Source organism: Lissotriton vulgaris, chromosome 9 (assembly GCF_964263255.1).
Source record: "Lissotriton vulgaris chromosome 9, aLisVul1.2, whole genome shotgun sequence".
In the NCBI taxonomy this organism is placed as follows: domain Eukaryota; kingdom Metazoa; phylum Chordata; class Amphibia; order Caudata; family Salamandridae; genus Lissotriton; species Lissotriton vulgaris.
In genome coordinates, this window is record NC_141697.1 from 228,320,430 (window position 1) to 228,345,984 (window position 25,555).

Below are 25,555 nucleotides of genomic sequence, written 5' to 3' on the forward strand. Positions count from 1 at the left end.
TCTCGGAGGAACTTCCTAGCGCGGATTCCCTACATAGTCTGTGTCCGAGGCGCAACTAGAGCCACGTTTCAGGGGGGGAAAGGGGGAGGAGGGTGGGAGGGGTGTAGAAAAAATTTCGGGGGGGCTGAACCTTTAATCATTAGGCAGAGTGGAGCTGCAGGGCCTCCAACAAGGGGTGAAACAACTGCAAGGCCTAATTAGCATTCAAATGGTCTTTTAAAGACCAGCGAAATGTTCGGGTGTGGCTGTGTGTGTGCCCGGGATCTGTCTCATCCCGGGCTGCCACACACGACGGGTGGGGGGGGGGGGGGGGGGGGGGGTGAAGCCCGGTGAGTCCAATGGGTGTTGCATGCCTGGTCTGGGTTGCATAGAGGCGTGGGGTTCCAAGAACCGGCATGGACGCATCAGGTCAAGGGGGAAATACCGGTCGGCCAACAGGAAATCCAGGGGCAGATTTACAAGCCCCTTGTGACACTTTTGCGTCACTTTCCCCATGTTAAAAGTGACACACCAGTGGCGCATGGGCAGGGCCAGACTGGGAACCACAACCGGCCCTGGTAAAGTGCTCGGGTGGCCCCCCTTCCCCCTTCGGGGGGGAGGGGGGGGAGGTGCCGCCGAGCTCTTTGCCGGGCCGTTTTTGGCCAATTTTGGTACAGGGACGATTTTGCAGATATGCTGCACAAACGGCCCTGTAACAAAAACGGCCCCTAGGGGCCCAAAACCGACCCCGACCCGTGCGGTGCACCGGAGGATTGCCCGGTGCCCTCTATGGCCAGTCCGGCCCTGTGCATGGGGTTTGTAAATCTGCCCCCCAGCACATAACTGGACTCTGGAATTATGCCTCCTATTCTCCAGGTATCAAGCTCTTGAGGGACAGTTTTGGTAATGGCAAATCTTATTTAAATGTCTTTCTTTATCTTCTTTGTTTCTCTCTTTTTAGGTCTCGCCTGTCAATGCGCATGCGCATTGAGCTTGCGAGACTATGGGGGCTTAAACAGACTTTAACCAACTTGCGATTCCATGGCGATTCCTTGCAGTGCCCGTCAAATTGAAGCTCAATGCGCAAGCGCATTGACATTAAAAGCGCGTGCACATGAAAGCGACAAGGCTCCCTCCCACGGCTATCCCCACCCCCAGCCGCCAGCACCTCCCCTCTCTCTCCCCGCACACAGCCAGGCTCGCATTTCTCCTCCCCCTCCCCAGCCGCCAGCACCTCCCCTCTCTCTCCCAGCACACAGCCAGACTCGCATTTCTCCACAGCCAGGCTGGCATTTCTCCTACCCCTCCCCAGGCACCAGCTCCTCCCCTCTCTCTCCCTGCAGTTTCACGGCCGTGTCTCGTCTTAAACCCTTAAACCTGCACAACTCATTTTTTGCCCACTGAAACAGACTATTTTTTAAACAAAATTCGCCAGCCTTCGACATCTGTTCCCCAGCCCCCAGCCGCCAGCACCTCCCCTCTCTCTGCCCGGACACAGCCAGGCTCGCAATTCTCCTCCCCCTCCCCAGACGCCAGCACCTCCCCTCTCCAGCACCTCCCCTCTCTCTCCCTGCACACAGCCAGGCTCGCATTTCTCCTCCCCCTCCCCAGCCGCCAGCACCTCCCCTCTCTCTCCCTGCAGTTTCACGGCCGCGTCTCGTCTTAAACCCGCATTTGACATCTTCGCATTGAATACTAAAGGATGTTGGAAGCATCATGTTCTTAAAAGAATTTGTATTAACTAACACACATTAATTAGCCTTGTACCGAAAAACAAGAAAATACACTACCCTAGATGTGTGGTAGTGAACGGCAGCGTTCCAATGCTGGTGAGCCCAACAAAATCAAAATAAAATGGCAGCCCTCTATCTGTTTCGTGTGCCTTGATGGGGTGGGGGGCTTAGGGGGCTTTCAATGCGGCTTCCCTTTGCAGGCTCAATTTGAAGCCCTGGTCTTAACTATGCAGCCTCGGCACTCGATACAAACGGAGTAGCAGCAGAAAGGAACGGGCTGCAACTTGCAAAACTCCACGACTCCAAGCGAGCATGCACAACTCAATTCGCCAGCCTTCGCCATCTGTTCCCCAGCCCCCAGCCGCAAGCACCTCCCCTCTCTCTCCACGCACACAGCCAGGCTCGCATTTCTCCTCCCACTCCCCAGACGCCTTCACACACTCTCACAACATCACACACCCTCACACCCTCAATCACACTCACACCCTCACACACCATCACTCACCAACACACCCTCACCCACAACCTCAACACCCTCACACACCCTCACTCACCCACACACAATCACACACCATCACTCAACATCACCCCCTCACCCACCCTCACCCTCACCCACAGTCACACACTCAACCTTCAAACTCGCGCACCCTCACTCACCTTCACACCCTCACACCCTCACAACACTCACCCTCACTCACCCTCAAACTCTCACCCTCACTCACCCACACCTGTCACACACTCTCACACCCCATTAGCCTCACCCCCTCATGTTCACACACCCTCACTCCTTCACCCTCACACACCCTCACCCCTTCACCCTCACACATACTCACTCAGTCACCCTCACTCACCCTCACACACCATCACACACCCACATACCCCCTGACCCTCACATCCATTCACACTTACACCGTCCAAGTCCACCCCCCATTAGCCTCACCCCCTCATGTTCACACACCCTCACCCCTTCACCCTCACACCCTCACTCTTACACCGTCACCCTCACACACCATCACACACCCTCACACCCCCTGACCCTCACATCCACTCACCCTCATACTCACACCGTCCAACTCCACCCTCACAACCCTCACACCCTCACTCATACTCACACCATCACCCTCACTCACCCTCACACACCATCACACACCCTCACACCCCCTCACACCCCCTGACCCTCACATCCACTCACACCGTCCAACTCCACCCTCCAATATGACTGCGCATCTATGTTAATGCAAGCGAAGCTTTTGCAGTGCGAATTGATGTGTACCTTACAAAAAAAATGAAAACGTTTTTTATGGATAATATAAAAAAAGTTACTGATGTGTTTGTTTTTGGATTCAGCACTAACAACAGCATCAATCAACATTACATAGGTCTCTATTAGCTTCTCAAACAACGCTTCACAACATTAATACATTGAAAGTGTACAATATTCACGGAGAAAACATGAACACATAGGCATCATCACAACAACTCACACTCACACCCACTCACACCCTCACCCACCCTCAGCCTCACACACCCTCACTTATCCTCACCCTCCCTCACACACCATCACTCACCAACACACCCTCACCCACAACCTCAACACCCTCACCCACCCTCAATCACCCTCACCCACTCACCATCACACACCATCACTCAACATCACCCCCTCACCCTCACACCCCCTCACCCTCACCCACAGTCACACACTCAACCTTCAAACTCGCACACCCTCACTCACCTTCACACCCTCACAACACTCACCCTCAAACTCTCACCTTCACTCACCCACACCTATCATCACACACTCTCACATCCCATTACCCTCACCCCCTCATCCTCACACCCCCTCACCCCCTCACACCCACACTCATACTCACACCGTCACCCTCACTCACCCTCACACACCATCACACACCCTCACACCCCCTGAACCTCACATCCACTCACCCTCACACCGTCCAAGTCCACCCTCACAACCCTCACACCCTCACTCATACTCACCCTCACTCACCCTCACACACCATCACACACCCTCACACCCCCTGACCCTCACATCCACTCACCCTCACACCGTCCAAGTCCACCCTCCAAATCCACCCTACAACACCACCCTACAACTCCACCCTCCAAAATGACTGCGCATCTATGTTAATGCAAGCAAAGCTTTTGCAGTGCGGATTGATGTGTACCTTACAAAAAAAATGAAAACTTTTTACATGGATAATATAAAAAAAGTTACTGATGTCTTTGTTTTTTGATTCAGCGCTAACAACAGCATCAATCAACATTACATAGGTCTCTTAGCTTCTGAAACAACGCTTCACAACATTAATACATTTGAAGTGTACAATATTCACGGAGAAAAAATGAACACTTATAGGCATCATCACAACAATTCTCACTCACACCCACTCACACCCTCACCCACCCTCACCCTCACACACCCTCACTCATCCTCAACCTCCCTCACACCTCACACACCATCACTCACCAACACACCCTCACCCTCAACACCCTCACCCTCACTCACCCTCACCCCCTCACCCACCATCACTCAACTTCACCCCCTCACCCTCACACCCCCTCACACACCCTCACCCACCCTCACTCATCTTCACACACTCACACCCTCACAACTCACCCTCACTCATCCTCAAACTCTCACCCTCACTCACCCACACCTAGCATCACACACACTCACACCCCATTACCCTCACCCCCAGTAACCCCAAAAAACCAAGTGATGCCATCACAACCCCAATAGGAAATATGCCCCAACCCCTCTCTCTCCCTTGCAGTGACCAGAGTCACCGGACTCTCCATTAAAGAAGTAATAAATCAATCCAATGCCCTCGCTCACAGGGCTGCATGAAGGCAGGCTCGCAGAATGCATATCCAATATAGTGGGTAAGGACAAGTTTTTATAAATATGGCTGTTGCTGAGTGGCCCAAGTCTCGCAACTCAAGCAGGCCGGGGGCCCTAAATAAAAGCATCTCCCACTGCAGCGAAGTAGAGAACATTCAAAATAGCACTCAAGTCAACACTACACTAAATAGTCAGTGAGGGCATGGGACTAATACTATTCCTCTTATCGTCTCTGGGGGTCCGCAGCACCTCCCCCATAACTTACCTTCAGATGCTCCTGGGCTCGGCCCGAAGGCACTCTCCCAGTCTGCTCATTACACAACATTACAGTGATGACGTGCAGGCCGGCATCGCAATATTGAATAGGTCTACTGAATCGGTCATGCCATTTAAATGAACAGGGCACTCCCATGCAAGAGCCACCCTGTGGGCCACTCTTGTCCAAGATATGTCATATGGAAGGCTTCTGAAGCTTCATATGTTCAAGCCAGGGTATGCGACCAACATTAGAATATTTTAGAGTAGCACCTGATACCGCTTGCTTGCCCCCTTGCTACCCTGACCTGGACCAGTCAATATGTCTCCATCCGAGACTCTGACTCACCTGAAGGCGGAGGCCTGCAGCTTAGGTGGCATTGGCAGGCACAGGCGGGTGGCAGAAGACCGGTCTAGCAATTATTAAATTATGGCCCCATGGTCACTGTACCCATGTGTCTTTGAAAGTGAAGCTTAATGTGCTGTTGTTGCAAGTGCTTTTCGTGTTCTGCAAAGAGCAGAATCTTGTCACCATCCAGATAGAAGAATATGCGAGCTAGGACAATAGTTCTGAAGTTGTTTCCAAGGAGTAATTATTTTCCTGTTTTCAGGAGAGAAAGGAGAGAACATGTTTTCCAAGAGTGAGGTTGGCTGTTATACAGGGTGTATCATAGGGACTTGTCATTATATGAATGTTGGGGTTTGAATCTATTTAGCTTCTTGCTGTTGATATAATTGTTCCTTCTGGTTCTTAATGAAAAGATTCAGGGTGCAAGCAGATTTCAGCAGAGAAAGCTTAACTCATCTGCGTTATCTGACCAGTTATTAGACTATTAAGGCAATTACAAATTATTCTGGTGAGGGTTAATGTTACTAGAAGTATACGTTATAAACTATGGGATCACGCATCCGTATGCATTTCTTGAGCTTCAAAACTTAGCTTAAGGAAAAAAGTTTTTACTTTCTTCATTTTACAAATTATCTAAAGGGCAGTGGAAAAAGAAAAATCCAAAGTACTGTAAATGTTCTCTTTGTACTGGAAACACCACAAAACACCAAATGGAAATAAATTAGACGGAGTGATTTTATGCCTGAAAAACATAATAGGTCTCTATTTCCATTACTTCCATGCTGGGCCACCCTTCCCAAAAACAGTACTGGATTCTATTCTTAAAGTTTCAGAGCAAATGTAAACACCCGCTGACATAGTTATGCACGGAAATGTATGCTTTAGAACGATTCATGAAAAAACTGATAGCAAGACTTTCGTTTTGAAGTGAAACTCATGACACTGAGCATAGTACAGGCTAACATTTGGCAGTCAAAGTTTCAGGAAACACATGAAACTTATGGGAAGAGACCACTTTCAGAATATTCCCCATGTTCTTTTCACTAATAAGACCAAACACCTCTGCACAAAAATGCTGCATTGTTTCAGGCTAGCTTTAACCTCATGCACCAGCGTGCAGAGCACCCTCACTTTGCCATATTTACACTAACCTCTTTTAGGAGTAGAGATCTCTGGCTGGCCTCGAGGAGGTTGCCTCAACCCCCTTGCTGCTGGGAGCTCAGGTCACCTGCACCCACGCACCATTTAGTTTATGAGGCAACTACTGAATTGGTGCCACGCCGGCGAGACAGTGTAGTTCCGTGTGCGCTATGCCGGGCCCCGGGGGAAGCACAGTCGCAGACTAGTCTTCCCCCGGGGTCATTCGCGCATGATAGGCCAGGTAGGGGAAGGGGAGGAGTTAGGAGGTGGGTATTTAGGCGCAGGGGAGGAAGGGAACTTCCTCTTCCTGCGCCTGGCACCATCGGGAGGGAGCAAAACAGGAGGTTAGCTTAGTGTTAGTTTTTGTCCAGGGTTCAGTGGCCTGTGGGTTCTTGGGTTTTTTGATTAGCGGCGGGGGCTGTTTTCGCACAACAGCCGTTTCATAGCTAACGCCGAAAGCGTGACATTTAGCACGATGTCGGGCGTGTCTGCGGAGGAGGTCCGGCAGGCCTTGTTACTGCTTGCGCGGGCCGGGCGGGAGGATCTCATACAGCCGGGGGTGTTAGGGCATGCCTGGGTGGGGGCCACCAGGGGCACAGGCGCTGTTTCCGCGGGGGTGAAGGCTGCGGTCGTGGCTTGTCTGGATGATGAGCCCGACGCGCAGGGGCCTGCCAGCGATCGGAGGGGGGGCGGAGCGCCCAGAGACCCGGCGAGGGGCGGGAAACGCAAGAGCCTGCCCCTGCGGGCCTTCCCTCCGATCGAGTTTCTACCTGGGGCCACGGGGGCTGCTGTGAGGGCCGCGCCTCCCACGCCTCAGCTCCTGGGGCCTGTGCATGTGCCGGCCGGTGCTGGGCAGGGGGACAGCCTCGTGGGGCCCTCGTTGTTATTGGAGGGGGCCTCTGGAGGGGCTGTGGATGTCGAGTTGGACGGGCAGCCTTCTCTCACCACCCTTGGCTCAGGCTTGACTGGGGACACGGTGAGGGAGGACGAGGGGCAGAATGAGGAGGCCCCCATCGACCTGTCCACCAGCTCCAGGGCAGGCACCCATGCCCCGGCGAGGCAGACGGCGGTGGGGGACCTGGGGGGCCGGGGTGGGCCATCTGCCCTGGTTCCCGTGGGAGGGGGGCCTGGTTGGGTCCCTGGGTTGCCTCAGGTGGGTTTTTCCCCCCGGGGGCTGAATTCTACGGCTACTGCCCGCCCCGCCCCCCCAGATTTGGGGCGCCACTTCATGGGAGGACAGGGCCAGGGGTGAGAGGATCTTGGCTCAGATACAGGAGGTCAGGTGGGCCGAACAGACCAGGGCCAGAGTGGGTGCTGTGTTGGGCCATGAGGTTGAGGGCCCTCCCACCCCGACCTCTGAGGAGGAAAGGGAAGCAGAGTTGGAGGACGAGCTAAGGAGAGTCAGGGCCAGAAAGTCAGTGCAGGACCGACCCCCCCCGGGGGGGCATGGCAGGAGTAGGGACGGCCAGGACGGCTTTGAAGCCCGATGGTGCTGGGGCCCACTCAGGTTCGAGCGACCTGACGGGTGGGAGGGGATCCAAGCCGGCGGCTGTCGGCAGAGCCCGGGGGTGCCTGGCGTGGAGCAAGACGGCTCCGAGACGCAGGACAAAAGCAGTAGGGCAGTCCGCAGTGGCTGTCCCTCCACCGAGGGCTCGGGCTCCTGCGGCACGTGTGGAGACTGGCGTGCGTGTGCAGGGTGGTGTGCAGAAAGGTGTGAAGAGGGCTGTGAAGGAGGTGGACAATGTGTGTGTGGATCTGGAACCGGTGCTTGAGTTGGATTATGGTGCGGAGAGTGATGAGCTGGAAGACGGGGAGGTGCGGGATGACTTGGAAGGCTTAGGGGGCTCTGCGGACAACGGCGACCTTGGTGTTTTGCAGGCCCCGGCGTCGACGAAGACCAAGGTCGGGACGGCGGCGGTTCAGGTGACAGCGTCAAGAGGACGGCCCGGGAGCTGAGCTCGGCACTCACAGGTGAGGGAGCCTGGTGGTCGGCCTGGGAGGATGTTCCCCGGGGGGGGAGGGGCGGAAGAGGACTTGTAGGTCGGTAGGAGTGGGTGATGGTTCGGTGCGGGCGGCGGAGAAGCCATCGGGCGGTCCACCCGAGGATGGGAAGAAGGTGGACGGTAAGTCGGTGACTTTGGGGGTGCAGACGGACAAAGGGGAGGGTAAGGAGGAGAAGGGAGTGAAGGTGCCTAAGAAGCTGCCATATATGGGGTTGGCTATGCCGTTGGGTTCGCATCTCTCGGAGAAACTCAAGGAGCGGATCTGGAAGCATGAGTTTGTGGATGTCTTTAAGTTGCTACATAGGGAGGTGCAGGCAAAGGAGGGGTTCAAAGAGGAGGAGTGGGAGCTGACGAGGCGCCCTAGGGTGCCGGTGACGATGGAGAATTGGACGTCAGCGTTCTTGATTTATGCCAGTGTTTACTGCCAGAAGTATTTGGACAGGGCGATTGCGCTTTTCAAATACATGGACATCATTCGCAAGGCCCAGATGCAGTTCGGGGGTTTTGCCTGGCTGAGCTATGATGAGGAGTTTAGAGCCAGGGTCAGTGCGAATCCCGAAAAGAGTTGGGGGGAGGTGGATCAGGAACTCTGGGTTCAGTGGATGGCGTCTTCGCACTCCACTGCGTCCACACACACGGCCAGTGGCCTGCCGGTTGGTTATCGGTCTTTTCCACCACGTCCCGCCGAAAGCGGGGCGGGTGGAGGACCGGGGCCCAACACCATCGTCTCGGGGCAGCAGTCCAAGCCTGGGGGTTATTCCACGGGGGCCTGTTGGAGCTACAATAAGGGGTATTGTTCCCGGTATCCCTGTAAGTTCAAGCACGAATGTTCGAAATGCGGCGGGAAACATGCCCTTACTCAGTGCCTCACGCTCACCACACCCTCGGAGCAATGGAGGAACGCCAGAGGGCGGGCCACCCTGGACCAAAGGGCTCCTACACCGGTTAGGGTGGAGGCGATGGCCCCGTGGCTCTCGTGCTACCCGGATCAGGAGGCGGCGGCGCGGCTTTTCTGGGGGTTCACTGAGGGTTTTAGAGTGGGCTACCAAGGTCCCAGGGAGCGCCGTTGGGCCGACAATTTGAGATCTGCCAAGGAGCTGCCGAGTGTAGTGTCTGCAAAGTTGAAGAAGGAGGTGGAGGAAGGCAGGGTGGCTGGCCCGTTTACTGACTGGCCTTTGTTGGATCTGATCATCTCCCCATTGGGGGTGGTGCCGAAGAAAGAAGAGGGGGAGTTCAGGATGATACACCATCTGTCAAGGCCGGAGGGCCAGTCAGTGAACGACTTTATTGCGGAGGAAGATTCTAGAGTGCTCTATGCGTCGGTGGACGATGCGATCCGTCTGGTGAGGATATGTGGGACGGGAGCGGAATTGGCGAAATGCGACATCAAGTCTGCTTTCCGTTTACTGCCTATTCACCCGGCGGATTTTCCGCTCTTAGGCATGCAGTTTGAGGGGGCCATCTACGTGGACAAGGTTTTGCCCATGGGGTGCGCCATCTCATGCGCTCTTTTCGAGCTATTCAGGACTTTTCTGCAGTGGGTCATGGTGCGAGTTAGTGGGTGCCGTGAGGTCACTCACTACTTGGATGATTTCCTCTTCCTGGGGAGGCCGGATACTGGGGATTGCGGCAGGGCCCTGTCGCGATTCCAGGAGATGGCTTTTCAGTTTGGGGTGCCTCTGGCGCCTGAGAAGACGGCTGGTCCCAGCTGTTGCCTCACCTTCCTGGGGATCGAACTGGACTCGGTGCAGTGGCTGGCGCGCCTCCCTGCGGCCAAAGTGGCGGAGATCCTGGCATGTCTGGACTGGGCGGTGGGGGAGAAGCAGATTCCTTTGCGGGCAGTGCAGAGACTTCTGGGTTTCCTTAACTTTGCGTGTAGGGTAGTGCGGGCAGGACGGACGTTCTGCAAGCGGCTCGGCATGGCCATGTCGGGGGCAGTGGTTCCACATCACAGAGTCAGGATTTCTATGGGAGTGAGAGCGGACTTGAGGACATGGATTACTTTCTTGCAAGACTTCAACGGTGTGTCTCTGGACTTTGACGAGGAGAGGGCGGTCTGGCAATGCCAAATTTACTCTGACGCGGCTGGGTCAGCAGGGTTTGGTGTTTTCTGGGACGGCAGGTGGTGTGCGGAGAGCTGGCCGGCCTCCTGGATCAAACAAGGGAGGAGCATTGCTTTCTTGGAATTCTTCCCTTTGCTTGTGGCGCTGGAGGTGTGGGGGAGGAATTTCGTAACAGGTCGGTGCTCTTCCATGTGGACAATATGACGGTTGTGGAGTTGGTGAATCATCAGAGGGCAAGGGACCTGAGAGTGTTGCGGCTGTTGCGGAGGTTCATGTTGGCTTGTCTGCGGTTGAATGTGGTGTTTCGGGCTAAGCATGTCCCTGGAGCGAATAATGACATTGCGGATGCTTTGTCTCGTTCGCAGTGGCAGCGGTTTCGACACCCGGCGCCGGGAGCGGATACATGCAAGACCGAGCTGCCGGCCGGCATCTGGGCCTTGGGGGAGTGAGGATGATTGGACTGGTGGAAGGTTCACTGGCAGAGACCACAAGGAGGACATATCGTTTGGCATGGTCTGAATTTAGTGCTTTCATGGGCTGGAACTTGAATGGTGTTGTGGGTGTGATGTCGGCAGTGGAACAAGGGCTGAGAGGTTATGCGTTGGATTGTATGGACCGGGGTTTGACTGCGGCTATGATTTCTGGTAAACTGGCAGGTATATCGTGCTACTGTGTTCTGTTTCTGGGTTTTGACCAAACCAAGGATGTGATCCTGAGCAGGATGTTGCGGGGTTGGGGCAGGGAGCAGGGGAGTGGGTGAGCAGGCTGAGGGAAGCTGTAACTTTTGAGTTGTTGGTCCGGCTGGTTGGGGTGTTGCCGGAATGTTGTTACGACCAGGTTGAGGTTGGCCTTTTCCGCTTGTGTATGGTGTGGATGTTTTTCGGAGCATTTAGGGTGTCTGAGCTGTTGGGTACGAGGAGAGGGACTGGCAGGTTGTTTGAGGAGATTCGAGTGGATGGGGGGCGCTTGGGTATTTGGCTGCGGTGCTCCAAGACTGATCAGTTGGGCAGGGGCAAGTGGGTGTGGCTGAATGAGACGGGAGGGGCGGTTTTCCCTGTGTTGGAATGGCGTACTTTCCTGGGGTCGGTGAGTGTGGCACGTGGGGAGATCTTTTGTCATGCGTCTGGAGCGAGAATGACGGCGGGCCAGTTGTTGGCTGTGTTGCGCAAGGCTTTGCGACGGTTGGGCTTGGATGCGTCTGGTTTTGGGACCCACTCTTTCCGAATAGGGGCTGCGACAGCGGCGGCCAGGTTGGGTTGGTCCTGGGATAGGATTAGGAGACTTGGGCGATGGAAGTCACGCTGTTGCGAGAGGTATGTGAGGAAGTAGGGTGGTCCCAGGCAGGATGTTGGTTGATTCATGTTGTTCTTGTTCTAACATCTTTTTCTTCGTAGGTTGCGTGGGTGGACCGGTCGGTAAAACAGTGACATGGATTGTTGGGCACTCCTTCGTGCATTGGGCATCCAAATATGCGGAGCAGCAGGTTTACGGCCGTAACCTGGGACTGAAAGGACACTTGCACGAGGTACAATGGTGGGGCAAAGTGGCATGCGATGGGGGGCACTACTGCCCTGGCTCGCGAAGATGATCCCACAGAGGGGATGTCCTGATTTGTTGATCATATATCTGGGGGAAAATGACCTGGTGCAGCTGTCCGGATTGGCACTTTTACAACGGGACCTGGAGGTGTTGAAAGCGAGGCTTGCAGGGACCTGCATTGCCTGGACAGAGTTGGTCCCCAGGAAAGTGTGGAGAGGGACTATGAAGCATGGGGCAATCGAAAAGGCACGAAGGAAGCTCAATAGGGCAATGAGACTTTACTGTGGTGACAAAGACATTAAAGTTATTGCACATGGCGGGATCCGACTGGAGGAACCTTTAGTTTTCAGGGACGACAGGGTGCACTTGTCCCAGCTGGGCAATGCGTATTACATGATGGAGTTGAGAGATGTGGTGAGCAAGTTGTGGAATGAGGCTATCTGGTGTTGCAGGGAGTGAATGCTGGCGTGTGTGGTGCGGACTGGAGGACCTGGAGGGGAGGTGGGGCAGTGAACCGCCCTACAGGGGGTTCACTGGTTGGCGGGACTTGAAGGGACAGGGGGGTCAAGAGCGGGCACACCCATCCCTTGGGGGGGGAGTTCGTAGGGCGGATAGAAGCATGAATGGCAGGACGCAAGAAGTGGGCTGGATGACAAGTGATTGAGGGGCAGGAATAAAGCATGGTATGGAGATTCTAGGGCTTTGGGATGAAGTGGAACGAGTGAAACGAATGAGAGGGGAGTGTGAGTGGGGGTTTGTTGTTATTATTCTGTTTATGTTAATGTTATGTACAGATTACGCAGTTCTGGTCTAATAAAATGGCCTTTTACGCTGACACTGCGTGGTCTGTTTATTGCGCGATGCCGGGCCCCGGGGGGAAGCACAGTCGCAGACTAGTCTTCCCCCGGGGTCATTCGCGCACGATAGGCCAGGTAGGGGAAGGGGAGGAGTTAGGGGGTGGGTATTTAGGCGCAGGGGAGGAAGGGAACTTCCTCTTCCTGCGCCTGGCACCATCGGGAGGGAGCAAAAAAGGCCACCCACCCACCCGGCTGTTGGAGGTGGTTTGGGGTCAGTCTCTAGCGTGCCAGTTTAGGCCAGAGCTCCTTTAGGCAGGACTTGAAGGGACAGGGGGGTCAAGAGCGGGAACACCCATCCCTGGGGGGGGAGTTTGTAGGGCGGATAGAAGCATGAATGGCAGGATGCAAGGAGTGGGCTGGATGACAAGTGATTGAGGGGCAGGAATAAAGCATGGTATGGAGATTCTAGGGCTTTGGGATGAAGTGGAACGAGTGAAACGAATGAGAGGGGAGTGTGAGTGGGGGTTTGTTGTTATTATTCTGTTTATGTTAATGTTATGTACAGATTACGCAGTTCTGGTCTAATAAAATGGCCTTTTACGCTGACACTGCATGGTCTGTTTATTGCGCGACAGCTACTGCTCGCTGAATGGGCGCTGGAGCACGAGGGCTGCGGGGCCTATATTTCGTTTTACGCTGCCTGCCCATAAAGTGACTGTGACATGTCCAGAATGGCCATAAATGCCAACAGGCCGGATCCAGGCTGGCAACTCCCGATTTTTAAAGCCAAGCGTTGCTTTGTTTTACCTATCTCCCGCCTGAAATTTCTTTCCGGTCAATAGAACTCAATGGGGAAAATACATTCCCCCGATATTTTCTTTGGAATCTTCCCCCTTTCCTGCTCTGAAATGTTGCCTGCCCACCCCACCCTCGGACTGAAACTCTGTTGGTCTCACCAGAGGCCTGCTCTGCAGCTTTGGTGGCAGGCGCAGGCCGCAGAGGAGCGGGCGAGGCTCACTAGCAATTATGAAAATATGGCTGCATGGCCCCTCTTGCTGCCTCGGATGCCTCACGTCATGTGCACTATTTTACCTGCGCATGGCAATGCCACTGAGCGCAGCCCCACCCTAAGCGTGAAGACCACCACGCATAATTTAATTTATGATGACTGATGAGGGAGTTCAGCAAGGTCAGAAGCAAAGACAGCGAGCCGTTAAGGTAACCACAAAACACATCCCAGACGGACTTGTTTAGTGTTTACTGGCTGCGCTTCCTCGGAGGGGGCCCCTGGAGGTCAGGCCCCCCGCAACGCGGGGGCCTTTGTTACGCCCCTGCATCAGCAGTGTTAATCCTCAGAATATCACGGACACTAATATCGCAGACAGAATGTAAAAAAATAAACAATGTTGAAAGTTACACATGTATAGATTTTCTATACCTAACTCCACATCTGTGTGCTTTGACGATATATATAACTCTTCATCTGAGTACATTGACTGTATATATAACTCCACATCTATGTACATTGATTATATATATATATATGTATATATACACACACACATATATATATATATATGTGTGTGTGTGTATATATATATATATATATATATATACATATATATATATATATATATATATATATATATATATAAATACCTACACACAGATATATATGTGCATGGTCAAGGTGGGGAGTTAAGAATAGAAAATCTATACTTCCCGATGTACATTTACCTCTTGATATTTTGCCAGCAGGTTTGATGCAACTGCATAAAATCAATCTTCTTTTATGTATTTATGTGGGGGGCTGCTTACCCACCGCAACGGCTCCAGGGCAGGTGGGTAAGCAGCAGTTAGATCAGAATTTTCCTGAGTGTGTAAAGCCCAGAACATCTCAGAATTTTGCTAGAGGCCTGTTTGAGATTTGCAAGAGTAGGGAAAATGGGTGGTATAGTTCTTCTTTGTATATCCTTCTGCCATGGCAATATGGATCCTGTTGTAACTTGCTTCTTTGCAGGACCTTATGAGTTTCCACCAGGCTCACTCCTGATTTGGCAAAGATGGTTTTGGTATTTGCAGACTTGAGAGAGATAGTGAATATGGATATCTTGTCCATGAAAGCTCCTCCTTCAAAAGGACAACATTCACTTTTGGCATTGCAGTCTTAGGTGCCAAGGCCTTTCTTTGCCTTTGTATGTCAGCGGACAAGAGTTTGTTATTTTAGCTATTTTCCCAATTCTCATTCTTCTAAATGGAAAGGGAGATTTACATTTTCAGCATAGTACATATACAACATAATAATACATTAAAAAAACTTTAACTTACAGCAAAACATGGAAAGCCTGAATTTCTAAAGCTTTATCCATGCATGTACATATGACTTTTTTTGTTTGAATGTTTTTATTGAGATTTCATATTACATTACATCAAGTATCCTGGTGAGCGCATACAGTTTACACTTAGTCCCCTTGAATATCTGTAACAATTACCAGTTGTGGACAGATCTCAAGACTACCCTCTGTTGCCCCGTTATGGAGGGTATGGGTCGATGTTGTCTGGGGTATCCAGGGACTCTGTGTGTTACCTCTAAATATCCTCGTGATGTCTCTCACCAGGTCTTTGGTGCATGTGTTCCCAGAAAACTATGCATCGGAATCGGAACTTCCGATATTGCGAAGAACTGTGAACTTTGGGGGGAATGAACTGGGGGTAGTACTGCGGATAGTCTAGTGTGGGGAAAAAGGAAAAAATGTTGAATCTGGGTAAGTGGCGTGGACTGTGGTTGGTGCGTTATGGGTGGTAGTTGCTGAAGGCAGTGGCTGGGTATCATGTGGGGGAGGTGAGGCTGGCGTCATGTGGTCTAATGTCCTAGGGACCAGTACGTACTTGTGAGGTATCTTCTATCCGCCTCTGTGGGGAACCCAATGGTGATTGCGCCTGAGAGCTGGGTGGGGATGGTGGCTGTGTTGTTACGTGGGTAAATAGGTGCATCAGTAGCGTCCATTCCAGGGAGATTGGGTGTTTACGCATGCCTTTCACCTCCTCATCGCGCAGCGTCTCCTCTTCCCCCCCCCCCATTTCTTCACTGCTCCTATCCATGCTGCCTCTGGGGGTCCATCCGGGTCTAGCCAGTGCATGGCTATCCCCCACGTGCCTAGGAGAATGACCGGTGATGCAACTCTGTATGGTACTTTCCTCGGTTTTCCGTTTGCGGAATAACCTAGGGCACTGGCTTCCCATGAGGACAGGGTCGAGTTACTAGTGACCTCCTGACGTGTATGGTGTATCTGGTTCCAATATTGTTTAATGACAGGGCAATCCCATACATATAGGACTTTATTTAGTACAATTGTATATCTCCTGATTATTTTCCATATGTGTACCATGTTAAAAGCTCTATGTATGTATACCTCTAATGTGTGGTTATGTATCTACATATTTCTATATTCTCCTACCACTATAGAGAGAGAAATTAACTAATCTCCCCCAAACCACCAGTCTAGGATTGTCCTATTCCTCTTCCAAAATATCCCATGCTTCCACTCTTGACTCCTCCCAAACATCTTACCACAGTTAGTTCCCAAATAACCGTTTACAAGCTCTCCCTCCCCCCTATCCATCGGTTTTCATATTCGTCCAACTAGCAGGCTCAGTGACTCCTCCCAAACCTCTTTCACTGCTACGAACTCCTTAATAATCATTTCTTAACTCTTCCCTCCTACAGCCCTCCTGTATCCTATTCTACTGCTCCTAATAACAATTTATATTTCCCTCTTCTAATCCACCTTGGGGTTCCGGAGTAGCATGCTACTCACCAAAAAGTATTTCTATGCCTTGACAGGGGCAGTGTGCTATATACATGCAATTGCAACCCCCTTGGACTCTTTCCCAGCTCGCTCTTGGTAGCCGAACAAGCAGTTATTTGGCAGCTGTTCTATCCATTTCTGGTTGATCAAAATATCTGTTGAGGAAGTCACCCTCTTTATGGTATAGAGCAGCACAGATGCCTGTTTGGCTCTTGGGTCATAACTCCACCAAGTACCTACTTTGTCTTTGTCTTTCAGAGCACTTTGTATGAGGACTATTAGATGACACGGGTGACTCCAGTAAATGAAATGAGGCGACAATTCTGAGAGCTCATGGTAAGATGGCGGACATTCAGATGGACAGCATTTAGAAAAGCCTAGGCGCCGACAGCAAGCCCCGTCTCAAGAGATACTGTGTGTTCCGCCATCTCTGGCGGGTGACATTGGCCTGATGCCACCAAGGACAAGCTGCTCTTCAGAGCATCAAGGGGTGCCAGCTCCATGGATGGAAGGATCTCGGGAACAGGCTGGATTGCCAGACTTATCGTCATGTTCCCACTGGAATCATTTTGTAACTGTCAATCTTAGAGGGGGGGGAGAGAAGAGTAAGACATCGTTGACTCCTTCAGATGAAATCTACAGACACGTAAATGCAGAGTGATCATCTTACTAGATCCCAAATCTGAGTCTGCAGCTACAATTGTAAATCCAGCTAATTGTGAAAAATGTGGGACTGCACTAACCAGAAAGCATCGGGCTGTGAGCCAAAAACACCCCCGCTGGATTGCGTTGTCAGCCACAGGCCTTGTTGACTTGATATCTATGGTGTAGTGCAGGGTTCTGCAAAATCAGTCCTGGAGGGCCGGATCCATGCACAATTTTTGGCATATCCCCATTCAGATAAATTAAGTTATCTTAAAAATCTGGAATGGATCCGGCCCTCCAGGACAGACTTTGGAGAACCTTGGTGTATTTGAAGTACTCACAATCTGAAAAAGAACCTATGGCAGGAAGGAAATTTACACCTAACATTGTTCTAGTTATGTCGGTCAGGATATATTGTGGTTATCACATGGGTATGCATACAGGAGGCGCTGGCTTGACATACTGTAGCATACTACAGATAGAAGGTGCAGAACGAATGTCTGACGTAAATATATTCTGTGCCATTTGATAGAGTGAGCGCTTTGTCATTATCCCTTTAAAAAAATAACAGACTAGCAGCAAATACCCCCTTTCCAGGCCTCCCTTGATGATTTCAAACCTTTTTCAAACAGTTTGATTATTTTTAGAGTTAGGATTAAGTTGATGGCAAGGAATAGATTTAGGTATAGGCTATTGGCTACAATTCGGTTTAGGGTGATCATGAGAGAAATCCTACAAATAGGTATTTTGTTACATGGAATCTCATAGATTATCATAGTATGAAAGAGTGGTGTTGGTTTGGGTGAGGGATGCAAAAAGATAATTTAAAGAGTGATTGTTATGAATACGGTTAGTGTTAGGATTAGATAGAGGGTGTAGACTATGCCCAATGACCATGCCAATAGTGTAATTTTATTTCACAGCAGACAAGACTTGCTAAGGTGCAGAAATGGAAACTGAGTTAGTCACTCAACTTGTGGGCTCTCTAGAGACAGCAGGGCATTGACAGAGTGGGCCTACGGTTATCAAATGGAGAGCTGAGAGGGGATCTGGTTAAGGAATCAATATTCACTGTCTAATATTAGTTGTCGTGTAGTTCAAGTTCATGTGGGAAGACACCGGTGACCCAACAACCAGCACTGTGAACATCTGCAGCACCTTTAGACTGAGAATATGGATTGTTGGGTGTCATGTGGAGCACTGTACTGATCTGATTGTGAATTGATATTCAATCATGGGTCCGCGAAGAGATGATTGAATTTGCTGAACCAGACCCAGAAAAGGCTGTCCCCTCCTTTCACTCTTGGCTCACCCTGAGCCTCTTTACTACTATGAACTCTTAAATAGCCCTTTCCAAACTCCTCTCCTCTCTATCCATCTAGATAGATCAAGTAGACCTATCAGGCCCAAGTAGTACAGGTGTATGTGTGGACAGGGTGAACCCATCTGTAAATATTGGTGTAAGTGCCACACCCACAAACATAGCCCTCGTACCACACCCACAAACATAGCCGTTGTTGGTAGTCACCAGCTACAAAGGGGTGAGTTTATGTTTCCAGCGGGGCTTGTGCGGAGGGAACTCATAATTAATGGTGGGATATTGAAAGGAACTCACTCACTGTGAAAAATAATTTCCTGTGAAGAATATCTTTGCGAGAGGAGCTGCACCTAGGTTGCCATACCAAAAGGTAGATGTCCAGTGGCATAACCACATGTCTGCTTGCATTACTTGCTTGACTGTCTCTCATGCTTAAGTTTTCAATCCCTCACTCCTTTTTGCTTGACACCCATGGATAGGTGCAGTGACAAAAGATAATAGCACATTTGTGGTCCTCACGTGCAGTATCTACACCACCCCCAGATGTCATCAGTATAGGCAACCCATCAATGGCACTCACAGAGCAGCACGATACCCGTCAGCAAGAGTATTATAGCCCTATTCTGATTCACGCCATATTTCCTCCGCTTTGCTGCAGGGAGAAAGGAGTGCTTTCATGGTTTGCTTCTCTCTCTACTTTTACCAATCAGAATCCATAATTTACGAACATTCTGCTAAAATGGTCTTACAGCCCTCGGATCCAAGATGGCTAGGAGGCGAAGAAATCATGGGCACAGGTCCACCTATATCACACATACATGCCCAGCTATATTCACAGGATCAAGGACACCGAACAAGCTACACCCACCTGGGATCATGGGCAAAGGCCCACCTATACCCACATGGGATCATGGGCAAGGGCACACCTAAGATCATGGGCAAAGGCCCACCTATACCCACATGGGATTATGGGCAAAGGCACACCTATACCCGCCAGGGATCATGGGCAAAGGCACACCTATACCCACCTGGGATCATGGGCAAGGGCACACCTATACCCACCTGGGATCAGGGGCAAGGGCACACCTATACCCACCTGGGATCAGGGGCAAGGGCACACCTAAAATCATGGGCAAAGGCCCACCTATACCCACATGGGATCATGGGCAAAGGCACACCTATAACCGCCTGGGATCATGGGCAAAGGCACACCTATACCCACCAGGATGATGATCTAAGGTCCACCTATATATAGCACATGTGACCAGGGACAGAGACCCACCTGTACTACCTGGGATGATGGGCACAGATCTTCCTACTTGCCACACTCCTCCTGTGGAAACCACTTCATTCATCCAATCCACTCAATAAGGACAGCCACCGTTTCATTTTATTAAAAAATGTTTTATTTGATCAACGATCATAAACATTATGTAGCTTATAGCAACTGCATTCATTCATTACACGAACACACGGCAGTACTGTACTGGATTCTAGATAGTCTATGCACAATGTTCATTTCCTAGTTAAAAAAAGAACACTATACACGAAATACGTTAAAGTGCTCTTCACACGCATATATAAACAACTTGTAACTCGTTAGTCAGATTATGTTCTCTATAGACATGAAATGAGGCGACAATTCTGAGAGATCGTGGTAAGATGGCTGACATTCAGATGGACAGCATTTAGAAAAGCCTAGGCGCTGACAGCAGGCCCCGTCCCAAGAGATACTGTGTGTTCCGCCATCTCTGGCGGGTGACATTGGCCTGATGCCACCGAGGACAAGCTGCTCCTCTGAGCATCAAGGGGTGCCAGCTCCATGGATGGAAGGATCTCTCGGGAACAGGCTGGATTGCCAGACTGATCGTCATGTTCCCGCTGGAATCATTTTGTAACTGTCAATCTTAGAGGGGGACAGAAGAGTAAGACATAGTTGACTCCTTCAGATGACTTCTACAGACACGTAAATGCAGAGTTCTCATCTTCCTAGATCCCAAATCTGAGTCTGCAGCTACAATTGTAAATCCAGCTAATTGTGAAAAATGTGGGACTGCACTAACCAGAAAGCATCGGGCTGTGAGCCAAAAATACCCCCGCTGGATTGCGTTGTCAGCCACTGGCCTCGTTGACTTGATATCTATGGTGTAGTACAGGGTTCTGCAAAGTCAGTCCTGGAGGGCCGGATCCATGCACAATTTTTGGCATATCCCCATTCAGATAAATTAAGTTATCTTAAAAATCTGGAATGGATCCGGCCCTCCAGGACTGACTTTGGAGAACCTTGGTGTAGTATTTGCAGTAATCACAATCTGAACAAGAACCTATGGCAGGAAGGAAATTTACACCGAACATGGTTCTTGTTTTGCTGGTCAGGATTATATTGTGGTTATCACATTGATAAACATACAGGAGGAGTCAGCTTGACATACTGTAGTGTACTACAGATAGAAGGTGCAGAAGGAATGTCTGACGTAAATATATTAAGTGCCATTTGATACAGTGAGAGCTTGGTCATTATCTCTTTAAAAATAACAGGCTCTTAGCAGCAAATACCCCCTTTCCAGGCTTCCCTTAATGATTTCAAACAGTTTTCAGGCCTACTTTCTACACACCAAGAACCGCCCTGCTCTGCCACAGGGTCATTTCCCTTTAATGCGATACCATAGTTTTCAAGTTTGGTAACACAATTATCAATTTGTGGTATTACCACAACCTTACTAAAAAAGGTCTAAATAAGGGCCTTGAAATTGGTTTACTATAACTTTAACTTGTTTTAAAATGTGCAAATGATCTTGTTCGCAGGCCTAGTGTTTATGGTTATTGTGGTAAAACAGACCAGGGATTCAGTACTGAAGAATGGACCGCTTTGAAACAGAAAGACATCATTGAAAGCATCATATATACCACCAGTGCCAACAATTTGCCTACTGCCTCGCAGATCACATTATGAACTAATGGCCTTGTAGGTTTCAGAGTAGCCACAGAATCATAAAGAATACCTAGGTGGACCATTTTGAGGAAAGGGTAGGGCCAGCAACCAAGCTGAGCAGTCCCGATATCTTCACGATACTGCTTGCACACAAAAACATAAAATAAATAAAATACAGGTTAAAAAAATTAACACTCAATACGTTCACACAATTCAAGTGACAACCATTAGACTTTGAGTGCAATTTGGCAATCAGAACATCCAACCCAAGATGGAGCTTTTGCACAAAAGTCATGGTTTGCCGAACACGCGGCAGAATTTCAAGGTACAAGAAGCAGGCCCCTGATCAACAGAATGCAAGAAGGGCTGAATCAAGTACGGAGGTAGAGTAAATAGTAGACTTTTAGTGCCCAGCAGCCCAGGAAAGGCCTGCTCACCTGGACCGCAGCACAAAAGGGAGAAAAATCATAACAGAATGACAGCAGTGAAAGAATAACGCTGTAGGTGTGACATTCAGTGTAACATCTCACGAAGGTAACCATTGAAATTCGCCCCCAGGTCTCTGCAAGTCTTCCTGACAAAGTCAGTTTTACACTAGACTCATTGGTGCAGTCAGATGTTCTTAGTGCACTAGTTAACATCTCATTGCTCTGATCCTCATACTCCAGAGGTGCCAATAATAGACCCAAGAAGACCGGATCTATGCCAGATGTTCAGGATAGCTACAAAAAATAAGTTTGCATATGGTGAGGCTAAACAGAACCCTATATAATCAGTGGCTTTGGGAAATCTGGTCCTCCTGTAGCTATATTGAACACCGGCAGCATAACCTGTGGCATTGAGGTGTAGTGATCTGTTTCTTGAGCCAGGCCTGTGCTACCAGTAGGCCTCTGCGCCTTTCAGCAGAGAAGTGACATTGGGTCATCGGGACTGTACCAGTAGGCCTCTGCGCCTTTCAGCAGAGAAGTGACATTGGGTCATCGGGACTGTAGAGGCAGGGCAGGATAGCAATAAGGGCTTCTTCTACCTGGAAGAGGTGCTTGTCCTCTGCCTCAGGGCAGAAGAAGCGCATAAAGTCTGCCAGTCGCAGCAGATACTCAATGTTGTGGCCGGAGCGCCCACTGGACACGATGATCTGGGCGGCAATGTCCTCCTCTGGGGCAGGGCCCAGGTAGATGGGGTTGAAGGGGGTGGCGATGAAGACCAGTGCCAGGACAGCATCCTCCTCCTGCCCGTCCTGTGGGTAGAAGTTCACCAGCTTTGTGATGTAGCCTCCCAGGACGGATTCGCGGATGTTGAGGTATTCCAGGGAGGCCTCAATCTGCTCACCACGTACCTCGTAGCCGACGCCCCATGTGCAGGCCTGGAATGGAAAATACAGCGAGAGGTCAATTCATGGCCATACTCCATGACATAGGAAAAACAGGAAATGTGGTACATGTTATTCTCGGACATAAAAATAAGCACCCTGGCAGCTGAAAGTGCTTCCTACAAGCCACAGATTGTAGAGGCAGGCAACCCCACATTCAATGATGTGTGACTTAGCAACGGTACTAGTCCGAAAGCCCAAGCTGTTCCATGCCAGTGTAAGTAACTCTTCCAGTCCTGGTTTTCTTTGCAGCCTTGGCAGTGAAGTCCCGCATTTATAACGTGAAAGAAGCATAACTACAAATCTTAGATTTCACAAGAACACCAAAACTGGATGAATACTCACAGCTGACATGTGGTCTATTTCTACGATCTGGCAACGTCTGATGTCGTAACGCTTACGTATGAATGAACCACGCTGTTATTCACGCGACAGACGTTGCATTGCACAAGATGGTTGTTTTCCTTCCCTTAAATGGCCGAAGATAAGGTTCCACTGAAAGTTAGAAACGGATACGCAACCTGGGGTTTCCCTTTGGTTTTGTGTCTAATTAAAGGTTGCACGAGTTTTAATGGTACAGACTGCCAAAACATGAATGTCTGGATTTAGGGTAAACACTCGTTGTAGAGCGCCCTGAACTACAATCAGTCCTCGGGTCTTGGCTCGCAGAAATCAGATTCATTGCGGCCATTGTTTCTATGCAGCATGTACTAAACTTCGAGACATCAGCTATGCGGTGCCCAGGCTCGGTACCAGGCTCTGACGTCAGGAGATCAGACTCCCCGAGCAGTGCTCACGGTGTCCAAGGTTTGCAGCCTTGCGGGCATGCAGCCAGAGCATACTGCGTTCTACCGTGCCATCTCTGACGCCTGCCTGCGGTGTTTACATGGGCATCGCACATGCTGCCACGGGGCCCGAATTCCAATCTCGGCCATATAATGAGGCCCAAGCGTGTGAGCCTGGGCGTATAGCGCTTTCCTCGGTATGCTAAACATAAGACGTGTCTCTCTCTCTGGAGTGATTCAAATCTTTAACTTTGGTTCAAATCTTGAAACAGTATTCTGACATTCCAGCTACCCAATAACGCCTGTTTCTTGTTTTCAGCAGTGCATGCCACCTCTTGTACACTCCCTCGTGCATTCACTCACCAGCAACTATATTGTAAGCCGCCCCCCCCCTTTTGCAAAACTAGCACCCCCACGCAGTGAGGGCGGATGTGTACATCAGCAGAGTGCCACTCATCTGCAGACTCTAGCGCTTGGAATGCTAACGGCACCAGAGTGGCATGCACTGGTTTAATGACTGGAGGGTGTACTTACATCATAGTCCTCGTGCAGCGTCACCACGCGGCCAGGCTGAGGAGGGAAGGAAACGAGAGGTAAGTTCACTGGGCACGGGCCAAACCAAGGCAAGCACATGTTAACAGCACAGCTAGAAAGCAAGGCTATGAAATGTGAGAATGCTGCGTAGCAGATTATTCACACACTATAGGGATAATTAAGATTAACAGTCTCGAAAAACATGTAGCATAAAAAACTACAAAAAAACATTACTCGTCCATGAATGATTACAATACATCATAATTATAGTAGGCTAAAATAAGTGCATGTGCAAAGCACAATACACAGAGCATAGAGACTGTAAATACTGCGCAGGAACAAGGACTTTCTGGCAATGCAGAATTTAGAGCTCTATTGAAAGTGTGGAACCAACACGCAGCCAAATCATCCCATATAAATGCTGGTATTTTACTGATACACCAATATTTAAAGGTACCGTGCCCACCGAGGTATACACCTTATTGTTGCATCAGTAGCATGCCACGCATGTGCGGCCCTGCAACAAGCGGCTCTAGGTAGGTATAGCTTGCCCACTGCATCTGTCACTTACCATCTCGTCACTGCCCCGGTGGAAGGTGTCTCCCTGCCAGAACTTCCGGCTGTATCCCTGAATGAAGCCCACCCTGCTGGTGGTGAACTCGAAGTCGGGCTTCCAGACCAGGGACCCGTACCCGAAGATCCAGAGGGCGCTGCCTGGCATCTGAATGGAGGTTGCATCAGCTGGCTCCATGGCAGTGGTGGGCACAGGTGGTGCCGGGGGCGCGGCAGGCTGGGGTCTCTCGGGGAGAGGATGCTAGGAAGGGCTGCGGCTTCTTCCCTTGGCTGTCACCAGCACTGAGGCTGCCGAGAGGTAAGGCTGGGGGTGAGCAGATGGTGTTTCTCGCAATTCTGCTTCCGGGGACCACTTTCTGCTCACAGGCATTAGCGCAACGTGAGACGATGGTACAGTGGAAAGAGTCCGCCGGATTGCGCTTGCCACCCCCTTTCGATCGTGTGCGGCAAACCCTGCACGCGCCGCTTTTTATTTCCGGATACCCCTCGGGTCTTCTCACAGCACGGCCTTCTAATGATTAATTAGCCAATCGGAAGCGTGCCGGAGTCCTCTTCTATCCAATCACAAACTCTCAAATTAGAATCAGGGCGGGGTTTGCTACCCCAACCCATTTTCCCAGGCAGGGAGAGCAATGGTTGGCTAAAACGAGCTTTCTTGTGCGCGAGGGAAAGCCTCGCGTTTATTGGTTACCTGGGCGGATACGCCTGTCGATCACTGCTGGCATGATGCAACTGCTAAGCGGTGTTTCAGAGAGCTCTGAGGAACCGGCAAGCAGAGCCCGAATTGCATCAGACAGAGAGCCGGGCTGCGGCTGGTGTATCACTGAGCAAGCCGAGCTCGCCTCCGAAACTGGGATACACCTAGGTACAGT

General features: G+C 50.7%; 1 protein-coding gene across 2 annotated transcripts; it reads right to left on the minus strand.

Annotated features, from left to right (window-relative positions):
* Positions 1 to 19,873: 19,873 nt before the first annotated feature.
* CHAC1 (ChaC glutathione specific gamma-glutamylcyclotransferase 1) lies at positions 19,874 to 25,140 on the minus strand. Of its 2 annotated transcripts, XR_015299903.1 has the most exons (4): positions 24,682 to 25,140; positions 24,111 to 24,146; positions 20,764 to 22,785; positions 19,874 to 20,664 (listed from the first exon to the last, which is right to left on the minus strand). XR_015299903.1 is itself a non-coding variant. In XM_086937362.1 (3 exons), the coding sequence occupies exons 1-3, from the start codon at positions 24,859 to 24,861 to the stop codon at positions 22,378 to 22,380; spliced, it is 624 nt and encodes a 207-aa protein (XP_086793488.1). In that variant the 5' UTR covers positions 24,862 to 25,140; the 3' UTR covers positions 19,874 to 22,377. The 2 variants fall into 2 exon arrangements, 1 of the variants encoding a protein (XP_086793488.1); XM_086937362.1 differs by having other exon boundaries at positions 19,874 to 22,785.
* Positions 25,141 to 25,555: the final 415 nt, after the last annotated feature.